The sequence below is a fragment of the Ascidiella aspersa genome, chromosome 7 (genome assembly GCF_963924565.1).
Source record: "Ascidiella aspersa chromosome 7, kaAscAspe10.2, whole genome shotgun sequence".
In the NCBI taxonomy this organism is placed as follows: Eukaryota; Metazoa; Chordata; class Ascidiacea; order Phlebobranchia; family Ascidiidae; genus Ascidiella; species Ascidiella aspersa.
Genome location: NC_139453.1, coordinates 18,590,242 through 18,609,229, shown reverse-complemented (window position 1 = coordinate 18,609,229; position 18,988 = coordinate 18,590,242). Strand labels below are relative to the sequence as shown.

At 34.1% G+C, this 18,988-nt stretch overlaps 1 protein-coding gene across 1 annotated transcript in view; it reads left to right on the top strand.

Moving 5' to 3' along the window:
- The first annotated feature begins 1,319 nt into the window (after positions 1-1,319).
- LOC146138135 (afadin-like) overlaps positions 1,320-18,988 on the top strand; it is a 53,686-nt gene continuing 36,017 nt past the window's right edge. Inside the window, exons 1-8 of the mRNA XM_083394525.1 lie at positions 1,320-1,445; positions 7,006-7,204; positions 10,816-10,925; positions 11,345-11,506; positions 12,289-12,406; positions 16,300-16,457; positions 16,991-17,111; positions 18,067-18,206. Of these exons, the coding sequence (XP_083250651.1) occupies positions 1,344-1,445; positions 7,006-7,204; positions 10,816-10,925; positions 11,345-11,506; positions 12,289-12,406; positions 16,300-16,457; positions 16,991-17,111; positions 18,067-18,206 (1,110 nt within the window). The 5' untranslated portion in view covers positions 1,320-1,343. The remainder of the gene's footprint in view (positions 1,446-7,005; positions 7,205-10,815; positions 10,926-11,344; positions 11,507-12,288; positions 12,407-16,299; positions 16,458-16,990; positions 17,112-18,066; positions 18,207-18,988) is intronic.

Genomic DNA, 18,988 nt, shown 5'->3' with positions numbered 1-18,988 from the left:
TTGTGACTGAAGCAGATTTCGTTATAATGAAGATCAGTATCGAATAAAGTATTGTCTGTTACTCAAGGAACCAATTGGAGTGCTCGTATGTTAGAAGCAGAAGATGAACATTTCAATTTGAATGCAGCATCTACATTGTAGTTGTAAGTTTGGTACATCGAGACACAAAAGGCAATTAAATGAGTACTCATTATCAACAACCTCTACAAATCCTACCACAACAAACATTGTTTGAAAAAAACAAAAAAACAAAAAACATTATTTGGTTATTATTTAATAATAATACTTGACCCTCCCACACCCAAACGCTAACTCGCTGCATAACCCAAATATTGTGCGTTGATTTTGAATTGTGGTAAGATTCTAGACCAGCGCCAAAAAGTCTTCTCCGCAAAAATAGCGTAAAATGTGCCTTTGGTAAGGCAGTCACGGATCCAGAATTTTTGTTTAGGGTGAACATTATAATTTTTGCTAGATAACGTCAGAAAGTTACGTTATTACGTCAGAATGTTCGTTAAAATGTGACATCACAAAGTAACATATAAACGTTACGCCATAAAAAAGTTGTCTCGATGACAATTTTATTGGTCAAATCCATCAAATTTAGGTAATAAATGTTCATAAATAGTCGGAAAATGCTGTCACCAGCACGTTACTCCACAAACCGTTTAATGCAACTTTTACGCGGTTTTGGTTATCTTCAAGATCGCGTCAACCACTAGATGCGAAATCCAGGTTTCATAGAGATCAGTCATACTATGAAAAACAAAAACGTTCTACGGACAACTATTTTTTTCAATTCAATTCAAATCGAACAAATATTTTGTCCAACCGTAGAAACGTTTTTTTTTTTTTTTTTTTTTTTTTTTTTGGTATATTCGGTAGTCGGTGACAGGGTGGCACCAAATGGTTGACAGTGTCAGTGATTTGGTGACACTGACATGGTGTTAACGAAAAGTCCACAAACCTTGTCAAAAGTTTTACCGACGCCGTGCTAGCACTTCTATTATGTTTTGGTACATTTAAATTGTAAGGATTGTTAGAGTCCACACTTATGTTTTAAATTTCGTTCCATACACGCATTTGCGCGTTTGATCGAATCAAGTTTGCGCGGCTGAATACATTTACCTCGAAATGAGCGGCTGTGGCCGCAGCTTACTGTGGAAGTGGAACTACGCTTGGGATAAATCTCCGAGACCCGATCATAACAAACTTTCCAATCTTATTAATGCGCTGTGTGTTAAAATAAGCTAAATTTGTACTGTACCTTTTTTATATTTTTGGTCGCAAATTGTTTTATGTGCTTCTGTTTGTTTAAAAGCAGATTAAATAAGAAAAATTGAATGATTTCTGACATGGATAAAACAAGAAGTATTTTGCATGAAGAAATTAAACTGTGGAATGAAAGTCGTTTTGATTTATTTGCTATTTCCGAAACAAATAAGGTAGAAGTACAATATATTATTTTTGCAATAAACAATGGTGAATTTTAGGAGACTGGACTTCTAAAAGATAAAATAAACTATTTTTTGATGAATTTAAATGTGCCTTAGTGAATTAATTGTAAGTATATACTAATTTTAATAATTAGGAACATTTAAAATAAAATGTTGTAGCCTAAATATGACAACGTTATGTAAGAAACTGACATTGACTCAATTTTTGCTAGCTTGTTTGGCAAGTGTCTATCAATCAGCACTCAGGGGAGATATTTATCATAATCTCTTACAATGCGCATTGGGCAACATTTTTATGTGTTTTCTGTGCAGCCTTACAACTAACAGGACTCAAAACCCACTTGCGATATGTAGTGATGTACGCAAACCAAAACGTGTTGTGATATGTGGGTCAATGTGCAACTTACAATGTAACAGTGCACGTTATACAGTAAAGGAAATAACTTCATATTAAACAATTTTTCCGATGATGTTTTTTGTATTGAGAAGATCAAGTAATGCATGTTATCTTGGTGCAATTTTTTTTATTATTATATATTTTTTAATTGAGTCCCAATTCTATAGATTTCCGATTATATGACATAAATTTACTAAAAAAAGTTAGCAACTGGAGGGTATAAATTTTATAAAAAAAGTTTGCAACTGGAGATAACTAAACCTGCAAATTTAGCTGTAAAACCTGAAAAAATATTTTTAAACGTTTATAATTTTTATCTACTCTGCATATGTGGTCATGGTTATGATGTCATTGGGTATCGGATTGTGATACTTTTTGTCCAATATATTATCGGAATAAAATGTCAAGTTTTGTGCACCCATGCCCAATTGCTTGTTGATGAGGACCTTTTAAACGTAAGGCAACACTTCTTGTATGTAAAGATTTATGTTTGACCGTTTTTAATCTAATTCAAGTGCAATATTGCATTTTAATTTTGTTGACTAAAAAAAAAATTTTGTTAGAATTAGTTGAACATTGAATAGCGATACGTCAGCCTAGATTGTTTGTTTTTAAATGACCAATGACTCCTAAAAACAACTTTCGTAATTAGTCTCTGATTTTTCATAATTAGTCTCTGATTCACTGCATTTTAAAACATACAAGCATTTTTCTTTATTATGAAATACATTTAATATGAGTGATTGTACAACGTTAAGTCAGGCCATAATTCCGTAAATTAAAAAAAAATTGAACATTAAAGTTTATTTTACAAAACCAGAAAATTGAAGGCGTCATGGCACACATATAGCACAAAAACAATTAAGGGAACAAAAAATACTAACTACAGGGCGAAAACCAATCGTAAGATAAAAAGTTGGAAATGGTCGAATAGAAATGTTTTAAGTAATATGGAAATGCGACAGAAAAACAATAAGGTTAACCGCAAATGACAAAGGAAAATGGAATTATAGTAAAAATAAATTAAAGATGAACAAACAATGAAAGGCTATTGAAATAAAAACATTAAAAATCAATCACACTGAAGGGGAATTGAAGACGAACATAGAAAAATGCTACAGAAACATAAAAAAAATATGTAATGTTAAATATGTAATACAGAGAAAAAAATAATTACCGGGAATAAAAAGTAAAGGCATACATTTATGCATCATCCAAAAAGATAAAGAATCAAACACACACTAGACCAATGGTTGTCAACCTTTTTTAGCATACGGTTCTCAACCTTTTTTAGCATACGTACAATTAAGTCAAAAGTAGACCATTAACTCTATGTTACGTGACAATGCTGCAAATTACAGAGCTTTTAAAATTTTTTTATTGGCAAAGTTCTAAATTTGATGGATAAGCCTTCAACATCTTGAATTTTGCAACTGAGAAATAAAATTCTAATATATTTGGCGGACCGGCGGTTGAGAACCACTGCACTAGACAACGTTCCCATCTTTCGTTTGCAATTTTTCCACATTAATTAATTACAAATTGCAAACATATTTTTAGCCACGATAGCATAAAAACTCTTACTGCAAATCTGTACACTAAATTTTTTAGCTCTGCACCTGAATGTATTCATTTTTCTTTTCGCCAAAGACTTCAAGCAATCAATGCTTGTTTAACAGCCCTGCAGGTGACTTATCTGACGTGGCATGTCATAGCATTGCGATTTTACATTCAAATATTGCCTTTCGTGTTTGTAAATATATATATAGCAGAATTTCTCATACAATTTTAAGTAGCAAAAAGTCTGGCGAGAATTGCGCGGTCCTTATCCACAGAGACCGTTTTTCTTTCAATTGTATATCTTCTGGTAAGAATTTAGCAAGTACAAATTCTACATCTGCATGTCTGTCTGTTTTTAAGTTCGATAATAATCGGTTGCCGGACAAATAGCGCCTTACCATCACACGCAGTGGAAAAAGTGATCACGGAAAACAAAGTGTGCACCTTTTTAGCCACTTTCGGCCCACACATTGGGTGCAAATATCGCAAGTGCACAATGTGCACCTTCAAATGTGCAATGCCATTATACAGTGTTTGGCAAAATCAGCTCAAAATCCAATATTTTGAGCACAAGCAATTTTTTGTTTGCCTAATGCTTTAAGTCTCCTATATTAAAGTTTACCCAATTCAAACCAGATAAATGCAATTTTTTTCTGCGCTTTGCATGACTAGGAGTTAACTTTTCTATTTCTATGTTGACTCAATCATATGGAATTGAAAAATACTGAATTGCCTTTAGTATGGTAATAAAGGGGGCGCATGGCACATGACAATTACCAAAGGAGGGCATGGTTGAACAAAGGATAAGAACCACTGCCCTAGAGTGACAGCACTTAATCGCATAACATTTGCTAATATGTGTTTATAGATTGCACTAAAACAATAATCTTTCAAATGTTTATTATTTTAAACAACTGCCATTTGAAGCAGTTGTGTAAACAGTAGAGATAGACCGTTATATCGGTTTGCGATAATATATCGGCCGATATTTGGCTTCATTCCGATATATTGGTATCAGTAAATGTAAGCCGATACTTCTGCCGATATTTTATTACGAAAATATGATATACATTTTCCTGTACAATAAACAACTTACCCACTTTTTGATTATAAAAAAAATTAGGTTTTAAGAATCATGTCAAGCCAATATGCAAATAGTATAGTTTAATAATTAATATAGGTATACAAACTAAAACGTTATTTGGATTTTATTTTCAATTAATTCAAGTTTTGAATATTGCCCAGGTATATAAAAAATCAGTATCGGGTATCGGTTGTAAACAGTAAACAGTAGTATATAAATATATAAAAAAAAAACATAAAACAAATACCAGGTTGTTGAAAAAACTTATTATTTTGCCCATTGTTTGTACTATGCATCAAAATCTCTTCAGTACTTCAGTCTTGTTATATAAAGTATGTTAAACTTTTGGGAGATTATTGCTTTATTATTATATACACATGTTAGCAATTTTGCGATGTATTTTTGTGACTGTGGGACCTGTAGGCAGGGGCGGATTAAGGCGGGGGCTGAGGGGGCTGCAGCCCCAGGCCCACCAAAAAAATAGGCCCATCACTAACAATTTAATAGGACCAACCGATGTTATCTTTCTATAAAAAGTTATATTCCATAGAGCAGCGGTTCCCAAGTTTCAGAGGATCCGCAAGGAGAATTAGTCTTTAAGTTTTTAAACGTTAATCTATGTTTTAAACATTATACCTGTCATCATTATTGTCTTGAGTTATGCTTTATTATTCGATCATATAGCGTGTTTTATGATGTCTCTCGTGACATCACAAAGCATCTATTATGCTGTAGCCTACTACCCGCTGTCAGCAAATTGTTCGCATTAGTTAAAAAGTTTTTACTCTAGAAAGAATCGTTACTGCACTAGTGTACTACAATACTTTTGGAAACCGCTGTTCTAGAGATATCACCACGGACTCTTGTAATAAGACCAAGTTAAGAACAACGTCAATGTCGGAATGGAACACAGTTTGGAATAAGACCAAAATAAGACTAATACCTAATAGTCATATCACAGTCTAAATTGCTATAAGTCTGAAATATGTCGGAATAAGACCTATATAGGTCAGAATCAGGCCTATACAACACTTTAGTTCATCACTAACTCCCCTAATAATGCTAAATCATTTTATAATCCCAACAATTACCCACCAATAACCCAAAACGAGACCAAAAATCCGGTGCTAAAACAGCGAAGCCCTAACGGCACCAACCAAACTAATAACGGCCGATGCCTGACCGACGGCCCCCGGTCGTCCCATACCATCGACGTACAGTTCTAGGAACTATTTTAGACGTTTAGGCATTTCCGATAAATTTAGGGCTTATTCCGGCAGATTTAGACAATTTTGATCTTATTCTTTACTGCATATTACTGCTTATTTCTTTATAACAAAACAAAAATTCGTAATGGAACTTTATAAAAAAAACAAAAATTCGTAATGAAACAGTCTCATACAACTATAGTCCGGCACTGCAGTAGCAAAATGACTTTAAATAAGGCGACAAATTTCCTTCAGGGACTAATAATTTTGTTCAGACATTAAAGTCCCGATATCACGAATTTGATGAAAGAGGTACAATTTTAAGTGGCTGTCATTACTAAGAAATTTCAAGAAATTTCAAGAAATAACCTTGCTTCAGTATTACCCAGATGATCTGGAAATCACTGCCTGAAAAGTTACTTCATTTTTGTGCACTGTTAAAAGAACGCCATTTTAACAACGAAAGTAGCAAAGGAGCTCTAGTGTTTAAAATTATTAATGAAAATAAGTTCATGTTTCTGTTTTCTAACGTATCTGTTGTCTTTGTCTGATGTTTACTAATTGTCCAGGCAAACGCTCATTTTTAGTCTTTAAAAGAGTACTGAACCAAATGCGTTTCGTCTATGGAGCTATAAAGTTTTTAACAGCTTTGCTTTATCTAAACTAAAGCTAGAACACATTCTAAATGAATCTGTTTGATAAGTGAATCAAAAATCTTATTTTATGTTAATTCTTGTTGGAATAATAAACATAATAAAAACAACCAATAGGCCTCTACATGCCTACAGCCCCAGGTCCACGAAAACCTTAATCCGGTCCTGCCTGTAGGGTATGTTAAGACTAACCCCCCACCCCTCAAACAAAATTGAGGTTGAATAATTTAATAAAATATACTAGAATTCGATATTCTGGATTCGTTATTCTAGATTCGAAACCTATTATTCTAGAATACCTTGGGATTCTACTTTGAATATCTCTAATTATAACACATTGATATTTCATGCCAAATGACATTATTGGCAGGGTTTTTAGCCAGCATTCTTCAGTAAAGATCTTTCATAGCAACAGTTATTTTACATCAATTAAAAGCAATCAATGTTTTTTACATCGCTGGAATATAACCAGTAGGCTAATTTTTTTTGTTTATAATCAAGCTGACACAGTATTTAAAACTGGTAAATGCCCTTTTTTACCTGTAATGCCAGTTATTCAACACTTTATCCCCAAATTGTGTGAGTTGCATTCAGAATAAAGCCTACAATGTCAGACATGTCGTTTAATAATCCTCTATTATTACAGAACAACGAATGTTTTGGAGTTATTCGTTTTTACCATCAAGATTCAGCTAACAATGCAAAATATGCCACTAAGTGTGTGAGAGTTTCAAGTTCAGCAATAACAAGTGATGTAATAAATACACTTGCTGAAAAATTTCGTTCTGACATGAGGATGCTCACAAAACCAAAATATGCTTTGTATGAGGTGCACATGGACGGTGGTAAGTTAAATTTATTTATTAAACAATTGCTTGGCAAGGTTTCCCTTTTTAGAATTTTTGTAATTGTGTGCATTTTTTTGTGTAATTTTACAGCGCTAGATCTTCTTTAAAAATGGGATCTTATATTGTTGTCTGTTTTAATATATATTCAGTGGCGTATCCAGGGGGGGGAGGGGGATTGGATGTCCGCCCCCCCTTTCGTTAGTAATATTATCGTTTTTTGTTTGTTTTTGTTAGGGTTTTACTCACCGCCCTAAGCGGCAATGTTTTTAATGTAATTAGGTCATGCGTCTTAAGCTAACGCGAAACCAAAATCAAACACAAAACGCTGTTTCTTGTTTGGCAGACCGTAAACGCAGGATTTTTTTTCTATCAGTATTCACTCGGGTTGGCTGATCAGGAAGTGTGTTTGACAATTAAAAACAATGAATCAAGCGGTCTTCGTTTTTTCTCACTAAAAACGTTGGGTTAAGGCGCAGCTGATGTTTAGGCAGTATGGCAGAATGCTGTAGAATTGGCGACTATGTCGGCCGAAGAATGAGTCAGAAAACCGAAAGAAATTGGTGCAAAAAAATTTATTGAAAAGAAAAAACAATTGATTTTTTTTTCAAAGAATAATTTCACAAAAAAACTTAGTTTCTACACACAATTAGCCACATATATTTTTGAAATGTAGAATATGTGGGAACGTTACGCACTACAATTGACAGAATTTAATTTTGTAGTGCCATTCTGAAAAAAGTTGAAAATGCGAAGAAGGTTGTTTAGTGAGGAAAAGGCACTGCCTATTCTAGGACATATAGATATAGTCGCCATTTCTGTTAAATAGACAGGTGACATTCGCATGGGCATAGATGTACCAGGCCATGCTTCTTTATCTAAGGCTTAAACTATTTTTTGCTGTTTTAATTAAGTAAATGCAAAAAAATTTTGCGCTTTGCGCAAAGGCCTGAATGGCTTGAATTGTGTATCTGTTTTAAGCATAGCTGTTCAGCCTATAGCCACTATGCATACTATGGCATGTTGCACTTGGCTGTGTTACTCTAACCTCGGCAAACAATTTCTATTAAATTCGATTATAAATATCGTTAATATTTCAAGCAACATATATTAAAAATTTCTCCCAATTTACCCTAAGAATTTTTTGCGCTCTTTGCAAACTGATTTTGAGCTGCATCTTTCCACATCAGTTCGTCTGAAAACAGCCTCAATGTAAAACAGTTAGAATAAGAAAAGCAACATGTGCACCCCCAGACCCCAGTTTGTACTTTAGCATGCGTCATATATTTGTTTATGTCACGAAAAATTTTCTAACTAATTTACCTATTAATAGACTTGTTTGTTGGCCAAAAATGGAAAGATTGATACATTCCCTAGGCAGACACATCATTTAAATTTAGGAGCGCGACCCAAAAAACGAAGAATTTAGGCCCAAAATGCTTGTCACCAGAAGGCTAGCAAGATTCTGCCAGCCTGTGTTTAGGTATTGCAGGTGGCGAGTTGTGATAATCGCACTGGCATAATAACACTCAGGAAATAATATAATATATTTTTGTATTGCAGTCAAAATATTTTTTTTTATATTTACTGTAGTCTCATGTATAAAACTTAGAAAACTGCACTGCTGATAGTGGGATTGTGGATGTACCCAAATCAGTCACACATTAGAGCAGGGGTCAGCAACCCCTGGCATGCCGCAAGTGGCACGGATATGATTTTGCATGGCACGCCAATTGATTTAACGCACACATTATATCACCTTAAGAAAGTGCAACCCGGTATAGGCTTAAAAGCATCGAAGTATATTAAAAAAGATAGTAAATTAGATGTCAGATCACAGCAGGGCTGCTGAGTCGGACTCGGGACTCGAGTAAGACTATCCGAGTCCAATGTGTGCGGATGCGCAGTACTAAATTTGCGAAACTGTCAAGGCATCAAACTATAAATTGTTAAGGTGGAATAGGATATGCTCATGGCATATTTTCCATGACCCTATGAGTGGATCGCGGAATATCCACCTTAATTTAGTTATCGTAAATTGGTGAAATACAGAGGCTGAGTCGGACTTGGGGCGCGATGAAATCTCATATTCGGCCGTAGTCGGACTCAGGTTGTTTTTAACCAACTCCGCAGCCCTGATTGCCAGTGCGAAACCAAACATAGAAAAATGTTAGGCACGCAAGTTGTTAATATTTTGACATTATTCATAAACTGGCACACTGCATAGGAAAGGTTGCCGACCTTTGCATTAGAGGGTTTGCTATACTAAGCGGTTTTGTAGCTGGCATCTTATAGGACTGTGAACGATGCATATATTTTTGATGAAAGTTAATTGGCTCTTTTGATTAGGGTCTTTCCCTATTGTTTTGAGTTAATGACCTTTAAACAGAAATTTATGGTACACCCTAAGTTGAAAATCCGTTCCCCCTTTTTGGAATCCTGGAGTCACCCCTGATCCAAGGGATTTTGAGCCAAGTTGTTTCAAATGTAGAATAAAGAATCCAAAATATGGTATCCTTGTATATTTTTAGCCCGCTAAAAAATGGCCGAATGCCCACATTTTGGTCGCTGCTCAGTTTGCCTGCTAGTATAACTATAAGTAATTCTAAAACGCAAAGCATCATGTTTATTTACATGCATTTATGGACTCATAGAATGTAGTTATGTGCTCAACACTAACTAATTTTTTATCGGAATTCTTTATGACCGCTTGTAAACAAGTTGACTAAACTCACAGTACTTTTAAATTATTGATCAATCCTTGAAACTGACTGATAGTTTTGTGGTCATTACAAACGTCCTGGTCCAAGTAATAAGGATTTTTTATGACAGTTTGCGTTGTAGTGCTGTGGTAATACTAAAACACTCTAAAAGGTTTACCTAAAAATTGTTCTTCGTGAGTCCTAATTTGCTCCAAAAAACAAAAATTGGTATGTATTACCGCATGTAGCATATAAGTCATACTTGAAAAAAGATAAACAGACAATTGAAAAGAGCAATTTTGCCAACAAGAATCAAGCCATATTGACGTATAGAGTGTGATCTTGGCGTGCTGCCAGTATGTTTTTTATCCATTTCGATCATTCTTTATAAACAATTATCATTTAATGAGCTTTATTATGTCATTTTTTACAATTAAACAAATCATATTCTCAGTGAAAACTATTTTCCACTCCATGAGACTGTCTCAATTGTTCATTGAAATATTGAATGTGTAGGACTTGAGCTATGCGTTTGGTAAAATTCTTGTTGTAGTTGCGCAAGAGTGTATCCTAAGTGATTATAGGAATTGGACTTCGGTCTTTGAAGTTGAACATCTTTTGTTAACGTAAATTAGGACCTTTAGTAGCAGAAAAAGAGCACCAAGCTTAAAGGCAGTGGTGTTGTAGTCCCTGATGAATGCATCCTGCAGAGGTAGTCGAAACTTCAGAGAAAATATTAAGTGACGAAAAAGCTTCTTTTAATATATTATTCTACCAACAGCTTATTTGTTAAAAAAACTCATTTAAAAAAAATGCTTTATAGGCCTTGGCCAACAAGTTTGACTTTGATGGATAATATACATTGGCAAAAATGGTTACTTTATGGCTGACAGGGGTATTTTTTCATAGAATTTAGAAAACTTGAAAAGTCAGAACAACCTTTACTTGTTCAACTCAACTGGATCAAGGATGATCGTGAAGGAAGATTTTTATTGCGCAATGATGATGATGCAAGACCGGTAATATAAAAATTTGCTGTCCACTGTTTTTTCTAAGCAAAATTTTCATGATGTTATTTGTGCATAATAAATGTTTTTGTTAGTGAACATATGCTTCAGCAATTTTCCCTGTTCTGTGTTACATCGTATTGGTGTGAATAAAATTTAAGTTATATACACCAGCAACAAATCTTAGATGAAGGTTGTGCAAACATGTTTAAACTTGCACACATTGTTTAACATTAAAACAATAGTATAAAACTTTTTATAAAATATAAGTTGTAAATTTGACCCTTTGTTCACCAAATGTTTGCTTCAATGCAAGCTTTTTAAAAACTAGAAGAAATACTGTTGCTGTTGTTTAGTTGGTTTGAAGTCTTGACTAACTTTATGTGACATTTTAAACTGTTTGAAAATATGTACCAATGTTTTTTGTTTAGATGACAGTTGGAAAAGCATTGTATGAGGAAAGTGAAGATACTGTAAAAGGTTTTAAACTTGCAAGAAATTTGACCAAAAAGGAAAAAAAAGTCCAGAAGAAAAAGGAAAAGGGATTAAACAAGAATAATAAGGAGGAAATCAAAGCAACGCCCCAAGTGGTGGTATAGTTTGGTGTTAAATTTTTTTAGGTTTTCTCATTGGACAAGCATTGTTTAATTATATTAAGGTTTACTGATTTTATGGTTAGCAGGATTTATTAAAGAAGTTCTGGCTAATATAGGTAATGACAGTGACAGGTATTTGTTTAATAACTATTAGTCAACCAATTGACTAAATAAAAATCTGACAGTCTGATGTTAAATAGTCAACATTTGTTTTTTCAGACCTTCACAAAATCATCCACAAATTAAATTGGCACCAAAGTATAGCTAGCTGCCGTTTCTCTGTATGTTAGAAGTTCGCAACAAATAAAAAGATACAAAATGACACTAGATTGTTTTTACTCACTCAAAGAGCACTGGAATGGTGTTAGACTAAATTTGGGGGGGCTGAAGTACTTCGTTTATCCTAGGGATGATGTAGGTCAGGCAGGGGTTGGCAAACTTTTATTGTTACGCCCCAAATTATTTTTTTGGAGTTATTAAACGCACACTAGATAAAAACACTATGACAACAGGTGTGGATTAAGGAGTTTTGTTTTGGAGGAGGGCGTGAAACTGTTCAATGGTTATACTTTTTTTCACATGACTGCATGTTAATTCTGAAATAATAATAAATAACAAGAATTGCTTAAAGGCCCACATTTTAGCAGCAGCCCACAGTTTGACCAGTACCACTGTTGTAGAACTTAATTACATAATGTAGGCAACTAAAAACCTTTATATAATTCTTAAGTCTATTCAATTGCATGGCACCGTTATGTGAATGTAGTATTTTTCGGCAGATTTCTGCAGCAAAGCAACTATATCACCAAGTGCCTGAATCCACATTTACGAGAACAGTTTCAAACCCAGAAGCAGTTATGAAAAAGCGAAGGGAACAAAAACTACAAAAACGTGGTGGTAAGCAAGAATTGAATGTGTTTGATATTTTCACTAAACTATTTCACCAAACTGTTATTTAGGATTTCCGTAATTTAGCTTACTTAAAGAAAAAATAAGTTTGACCCAGTGTGATAACTTGTTCCTGATTATTAGTGACTCCAAAAAACTGACTGTCATATTACTCTGGTGTAGATTTTACAGTTCCTACTGCCTATAGCAAAAAATCAGTTAAACCTACAGAGCAGAAAATTTCTTGATGCCGTACAATTATTTCAAAATTCAAACGCCTGTTTGAATTGTTTTAGTGTTTGGTAAAAAAAAAAGTAATTGTTTTGTCCAGGGGCGTATCCAGGAATCCAAAAAGAGGGAGGGGGTCCCGAAGTTTCAACTTCCCCATTTTTTCTTCTGACGTTAATGACGTCACAAAATAGTAGCGGATATGAAGTCATAAATAATAAAAAAATCAATATAAACAGCCAATTAACGTTCAGCAAAAGCGAACCTTTAGTCGCAAAGCGAACACATGCGTCGTCTCATTCCTGCCAGGTGCCAGCTGTGAAACCGCTTAGTGTGCAATCGTTAAGTTCAGGAGAAAAACGAAAACAAGACCGTGAAATATATGTGATTGATTTTGGTAGATCCATGTATGGGACTACGCTAAATTACAAGCACGTCTTTCGCCACCTGCAATGCTAAACGAAGGTTGTTTTTTACCGGGTGTTATTCGATTAGCGCGACATCTACAGGAAGCTGTTTGCCAAGTCAGCTAAAATACATAATAAAACTGCGTTGAAGAAACGCCACTTCAATAGTTAATCTAGTTGCGAAGCGCGAAATTAAAAAAAAAAATATGTGTCTAACATTTTTGAATACGTTTTCCGTTTGTCCGCAACGACCTTGGCATCCTTCCACGGCGCAACGGTAGAGAAGCGTTGATCTAGTTGAAAAGACGCTGCAAAATGTAAACCAAGCGAAAAGCAGGAAGACAAAAATTTTCGCACTACGTAGTTAAAATAGTCGAAAAAGTATTTGAAATGGACTCGTGTATAGTTTGTTGGCAGGCCTGATGAATTACAGAGATCGCTTGGTTTATTGCTATTAATTGTCGAACACACATCAGCCAACCCAAACGAATAACGAAAGGCGAAAGAGAAAAAAAAAACAAGAAACGAAAAACGGCGTTTTTTGGATTTGTCCCCAGTGAAGTAACTATGGCTGTTTAGGTGCTTATAGAATTCCTTGATTAAGGACATGCGCTCTATGCCTCTATCACTCGATTTCATTTTCCATAATGATAAGTATATTGGTGGGTACCACAATGAACATATTTTACATTCGCCCGGTGATTTTTTTTTGGATGCCATGTTTGGAAGAAATGGATTTTGGGCTTTTAATCAAACTAGGGTGACTATTTTTAAGGCATTGCAATAAGTGTGTACTAATGCAATGCATTTGTTAGAAATTGCATTATTACATGAAACACCCCGTGCACCTCTTTAGAAAGACAGTTCTATTCCTGTAGCAACTGTAATGTTTTTACTAATTCATTTTATATCAGATTGACTCACCAAACTTTTTAAACAGTTTATTAAATTTATGGTGTTTCTTGACTTCATAGAAAAGTGATCCGTAACATTACTAAAACTCTTATCAAGAAATCTTCAATACGTTGGTTTCCAACACATGTAAACACATACAGCACAATCAGGGGCGTATCCAGAAATCCAAAAAGGGGGGTCCTGAATTTTTTCTTAGGGAATTTCCCGCTTTTTTGTCTGACGTTAATGACGTCATAAAATAGTGACTGATATGACGTCATAAGTAACAAAAAAATCATCAGAAACACCGAATTAACGTCCCCAAAAGCGAAGCTTAGACGCAAATCGAACACGTACGTCGTCCACACTCCTGCAAGGCGCCAGCTGCGAAACCGCTTATTGTACAATCGATAAGTTCAGGAGAAAAACGAAAACAAGAACGTGAATTATATCTGATTAATTTTGGTAGATTCGTGTACAGGATTACACTAAGAGTACAAGCACGTCTGTAGCCACCTGCAATACTAAACGAAGATCGTTTTCCCGGGTGTTATTCAACTAGCACAACATTAAAAAGGCCCTCTTAATATTTTTGAAATCAGTGTTTTTAACCTTTTAAAGCGAGGGCACACCTGGTGAACGAAGCGAGCACGATTTTTTTTTTGGTATAACGGCATTTCTTTTAAATTTATTGCAAGTTTTTTATTACATTTCCGAAACTTAAAAATAAAAAAATATGTCCAATATTTGTAATACGTTTTCCATTTGTCCGCGACGCACTTGGCAGCCCTCCACGACGCAACGGTAAAGCAGCGCTGATCCAGTTCAAAAGACAGCATTAGAATGTAAACAAAACGGACGTATAAAAGTCATTCGCACGAAGCGCTAACATTTTTCGCACTTACGTAGTTCAAATAGTCGAAAAGTATATGAAATGGCAAACTGCGCGAAACATCAGCACCGCCTAACTCGACGTTATAAGCGAGAAAAAGGCGAAGACCGCTTGATTGATTGTTGTTAATTGTCAAACACACACTTGCTAATCAACCTGAACGAATAATGAAAAAATATCCTGCGTTTACGGTCGACTAAACAAGAAACATAAAACGGCGTTTTGCATTTGATTTTGGTTTCGCATTAGCTTACGACGCGTGACCCAATTACATTAAAAAACATGCAGCTTTGGACGGTGATTTTAAACGCTGACAAAAACAAACAAAAAACGATATTGTCACTTACGAAAAGGGAGGGGGGGTGGAATATATATATTTAACATCTACTTAAAATGTCTTATCTTGATAACTGGCAATGCTTGACTATTGCTGGCAATTAGAAGTTAAGGTCGAAATAACTACAAAGGTCATCATGATTTTAATTAACTCACAATTAATGTGACAGCTATTTAAGCAGGCTAGTTCACAAAAAAAATCTTAAGAAATTAACTTATTAGGAGGATCACTATTCTATGTATTTTAGAAAAAAGGGCACTTATAACTAATACAAACTCTGATAGCTGTTTTATTCAACATCTGGACAGCTTTTTTCTTATTTTTAAATTTTTCCATTTTGTTTCGCAAAAAAATTTTTTAGTAGGCAATGATTCAAAAAAAAATGCAGTAAGACTTTGTTTTGTAAAATTTTTATGAAAAAACAGTTTTAACACATACAAAAGTTGATTTATGAGAAAACTGTTGGTACTTAATAGAATTTAGATTAAAAATGATCAAGAAGGTTGTAGTTTTTGTGGTTTGCGTCGGAGAGTGGGACCAAAGTGTAATATATAATATTACAAAAATTAACCTGGTAAATAACACTATTTATAATGACCCAATTATTGAACCACCCATGAAAATAAGGCCCTGAAAAATACCCCCTGACAAAATATATGACAACCGCAACCCCATGAAACGATGTAGGATTCATTTTGCAACAATTGAAATAGAAATTACTCACAATATATTGCCTACGATCTATCACACAAGCAAATAGTTAAGCTTTACTCTATAAGTTGCTTAAAATTATGTGAGCCACCGGTGGGTCAAATGGCACTGGTTACAATGTAGTTTGTGTTTAATGCGATTTGACCCACCTGTATTCAAACGATTAAACTGTCTGAAAGAACTCCTTAAAGCGAAAAAAATATGTCGATAAAATTTGGCGGGAAAGCTCTGGCGGCAGCTAGTGCTACAGAAAGTTAAAGCTAATCGCACCACAGAAAAACAACGAAAATTCAGGATCACACTGAACATGTTAATAATGATAGCATCAATGATTTTTTAAACCTGGTGCCTACGTTACTGTGCAAGCAAGATGTATTAGGTAATATTTTATAAACCACAGGAATAGATCCTAATGTAAATGTTTTTTTTACAGCTAAAGTTTTAAAGGTATATGGAGATACACTAAATCCGGAAATCCCTTATAAATCATTGTTGCTACTTCCAAGCGATAAAACAAGTACTGTAATACGAAATGCAATTGACAAATATGGCCTTGGAAATGAAAATACTTCTGACTTTTCACTCTATCAGGTACTAAGTTGTTAATGTAGCATAAGTATGTTTAAAGTTTGGAGCATAATGGTTGGAGGTTGTAGTAAGACGTAATAAAAATATCAAAGCCCATACAGAAGTAGGTATCATTTTGAACGTTTCGAGTAACTCTTTATTCATTTTCAACATGATGAGTTATTCGAAAACGTTTGAAGTAATTTTTTTCATTAACAAGAATGTAAAACTATGGTTAACCCATTATGCAGTATTTGTTGCATAACCTACAAATTTTAATTGAAGGGTTTTCAATAAAAATATATATTTATATACTTTGCAAATATTTTACATTGAACAAAAAGAAAGATCATAATATGTTCCATATGACATTGATGTAAATCAAATCAATTTAATTGTAATGTTTTCATGTATTAAAGTTGCTTAACAAGTAGACTTGCTTTTCATGAAGCAGTAAGCAAGTTACCACAATGATTTGTTATAGATTATTGCTCATGCATTGCGTTCAGGTTTTTGGAGTTGGTTTGTCTTTTTTCATTTATATTCTTGCATTTTAGATTGTTTTACCACCTGGTTCAAAACCTGAAGAGTGTTTTGAGGGTGGATGGGGAAAAGAATCCATTCTTGGTCCAGATGAATGTCCATTACTTATTGATGAACAGTGGCAATCATTCCAGGGTATGATATAAAATATTAGCATTTTAATAAAAATAATTGTTTGTTTATTAATGCACAAATTTATAACTATTTAAATTATAAAAAATTAGCTACAAGTGGTGTTGGCATTCTTAACAGCACTGCTCCAACCACTCCCTTGGGCCCTACCGTTTGCATTGCTGTGCAACAAGAATTAACATGTTTTATGCAAGTGTGCTGCAGTGAAACCTGTACTTTTTTAAATACTCAAGAAAAAAATATATAGTGTTTCAATGTGCTTGTTATATGTAACATAGTCACAACTTCTGCTATGTTGGGAGCTATTGTTACATCTGTTGCCCATGGTGCTTTATGGTCATACTCATGGACATATTGTTATAAAAAAAAGTCTTCGAAAGAAAAATGTCTGCTTTTTGCCAATATTTAAAACTAATATTTTTATGCACATTCAGTTATTAAAAAAAGGAACATGTTTTAGGTTTAAGTTCACAATTTTGTTAATCCTACTTTTGTAATAAGCTTTCATCAAGCTGGAATTTCAGGGTTGTACCATGATAGATCTTGGTTGTATTTGTGAGAGTCTGTCAACAATTGAAGTTGGAGCTTAACTTCAACACTACCTCTGCACATTTAATTATTTTAACTCCTGTGTTGCTAATTAACCTGTTACATTGCCTTATTTCCCAATTTATCTTTTTTTTTCATTAAGAGTGCTTGAATTGTTTTTTTCTTTACTTCATTTTACACATATGATGACGCGAGTTCTTTTCAGAAGAATGCTTTTATATTTTTACTGTAGCTAGTTATGTGTTCAAAAATTTAATAATACACAACATTTCCACCAAACAGTAGCATATATAATAACAGTCCTGCATCACTAATGCAATTAGAGTAATGAATGCCCTTTGCAGCACATTTATAGTTAGTAAAATGACAGTTTTAATGAACAACACTAACCATATGTTTTTATTCACAGGAACTATGATATTTAAGATAAGGCGGAATAAACATGGTGCCAAACTTGACAACAAAAAACTTGAAAAGAGTGAAGCAACATCTAAAGTGAGTCACAAGGTACATCCTCCTGAAGATTCATCAGAGCATGAAATACCACAGGTAAATTACATTACAGCCCCTAAATTATATTATTTACTGACAGCCATTGATATCACAATGACCAAACTGAGGTATTGCAATATACAGTAATTGTATAACTATGCCATTGGTTCATAATATTTTTAGCTATGAAGTGCAATGGGTAACCATTTGTAAAGAATTATATTTTGGTTCGGGAATATATTTCAATATTAAAATATAATATTTTGTTATAAAACTAAACAAATATCCAATTTTTAACTCATTTTTAACAATCACTACTAGGGCGAATATGTTTTAACTTGAAAAATAAGAAAGTTTTGTTTTTGACAAATTTTTTGGGGCAAAAAAATTATTTTCAGGATATATTTTGTTATGGTCGCTATTATTTTTTGGTTTGCTTGGGTATGTTTCAGCAAATATTTGTCTTAATCTATATAGAAAAAGTGGACAAATTAAAAAATTTTTAGCTGTTACATAAATTGGTATGTAGTTGCGATTCAGAGGTATGGGGGTCTGCCCCCTGGGGGCCTTTAATTGGGTGACAAAATACCTAAAATAGTGTGACGTTATTGTTTTATTTCTTTCTAGCTACCTAGCGTTAGCTATATTTCTAATAAAAGGTTTCTTTATATTCTCTTGTTTTTTTTCTCTCGCAAAGCAACGAAGCCACTGGCATCATACTGTTTGCTTTTTATCACTGAAGAGATACGGCATTCACCCCCTGAGCTATTTTTAAGAGGGGCATGGGGCCATGAGCCTTTTTTGGGGGGTCATGAAGAAATTTGAAAAATAATTTTTTT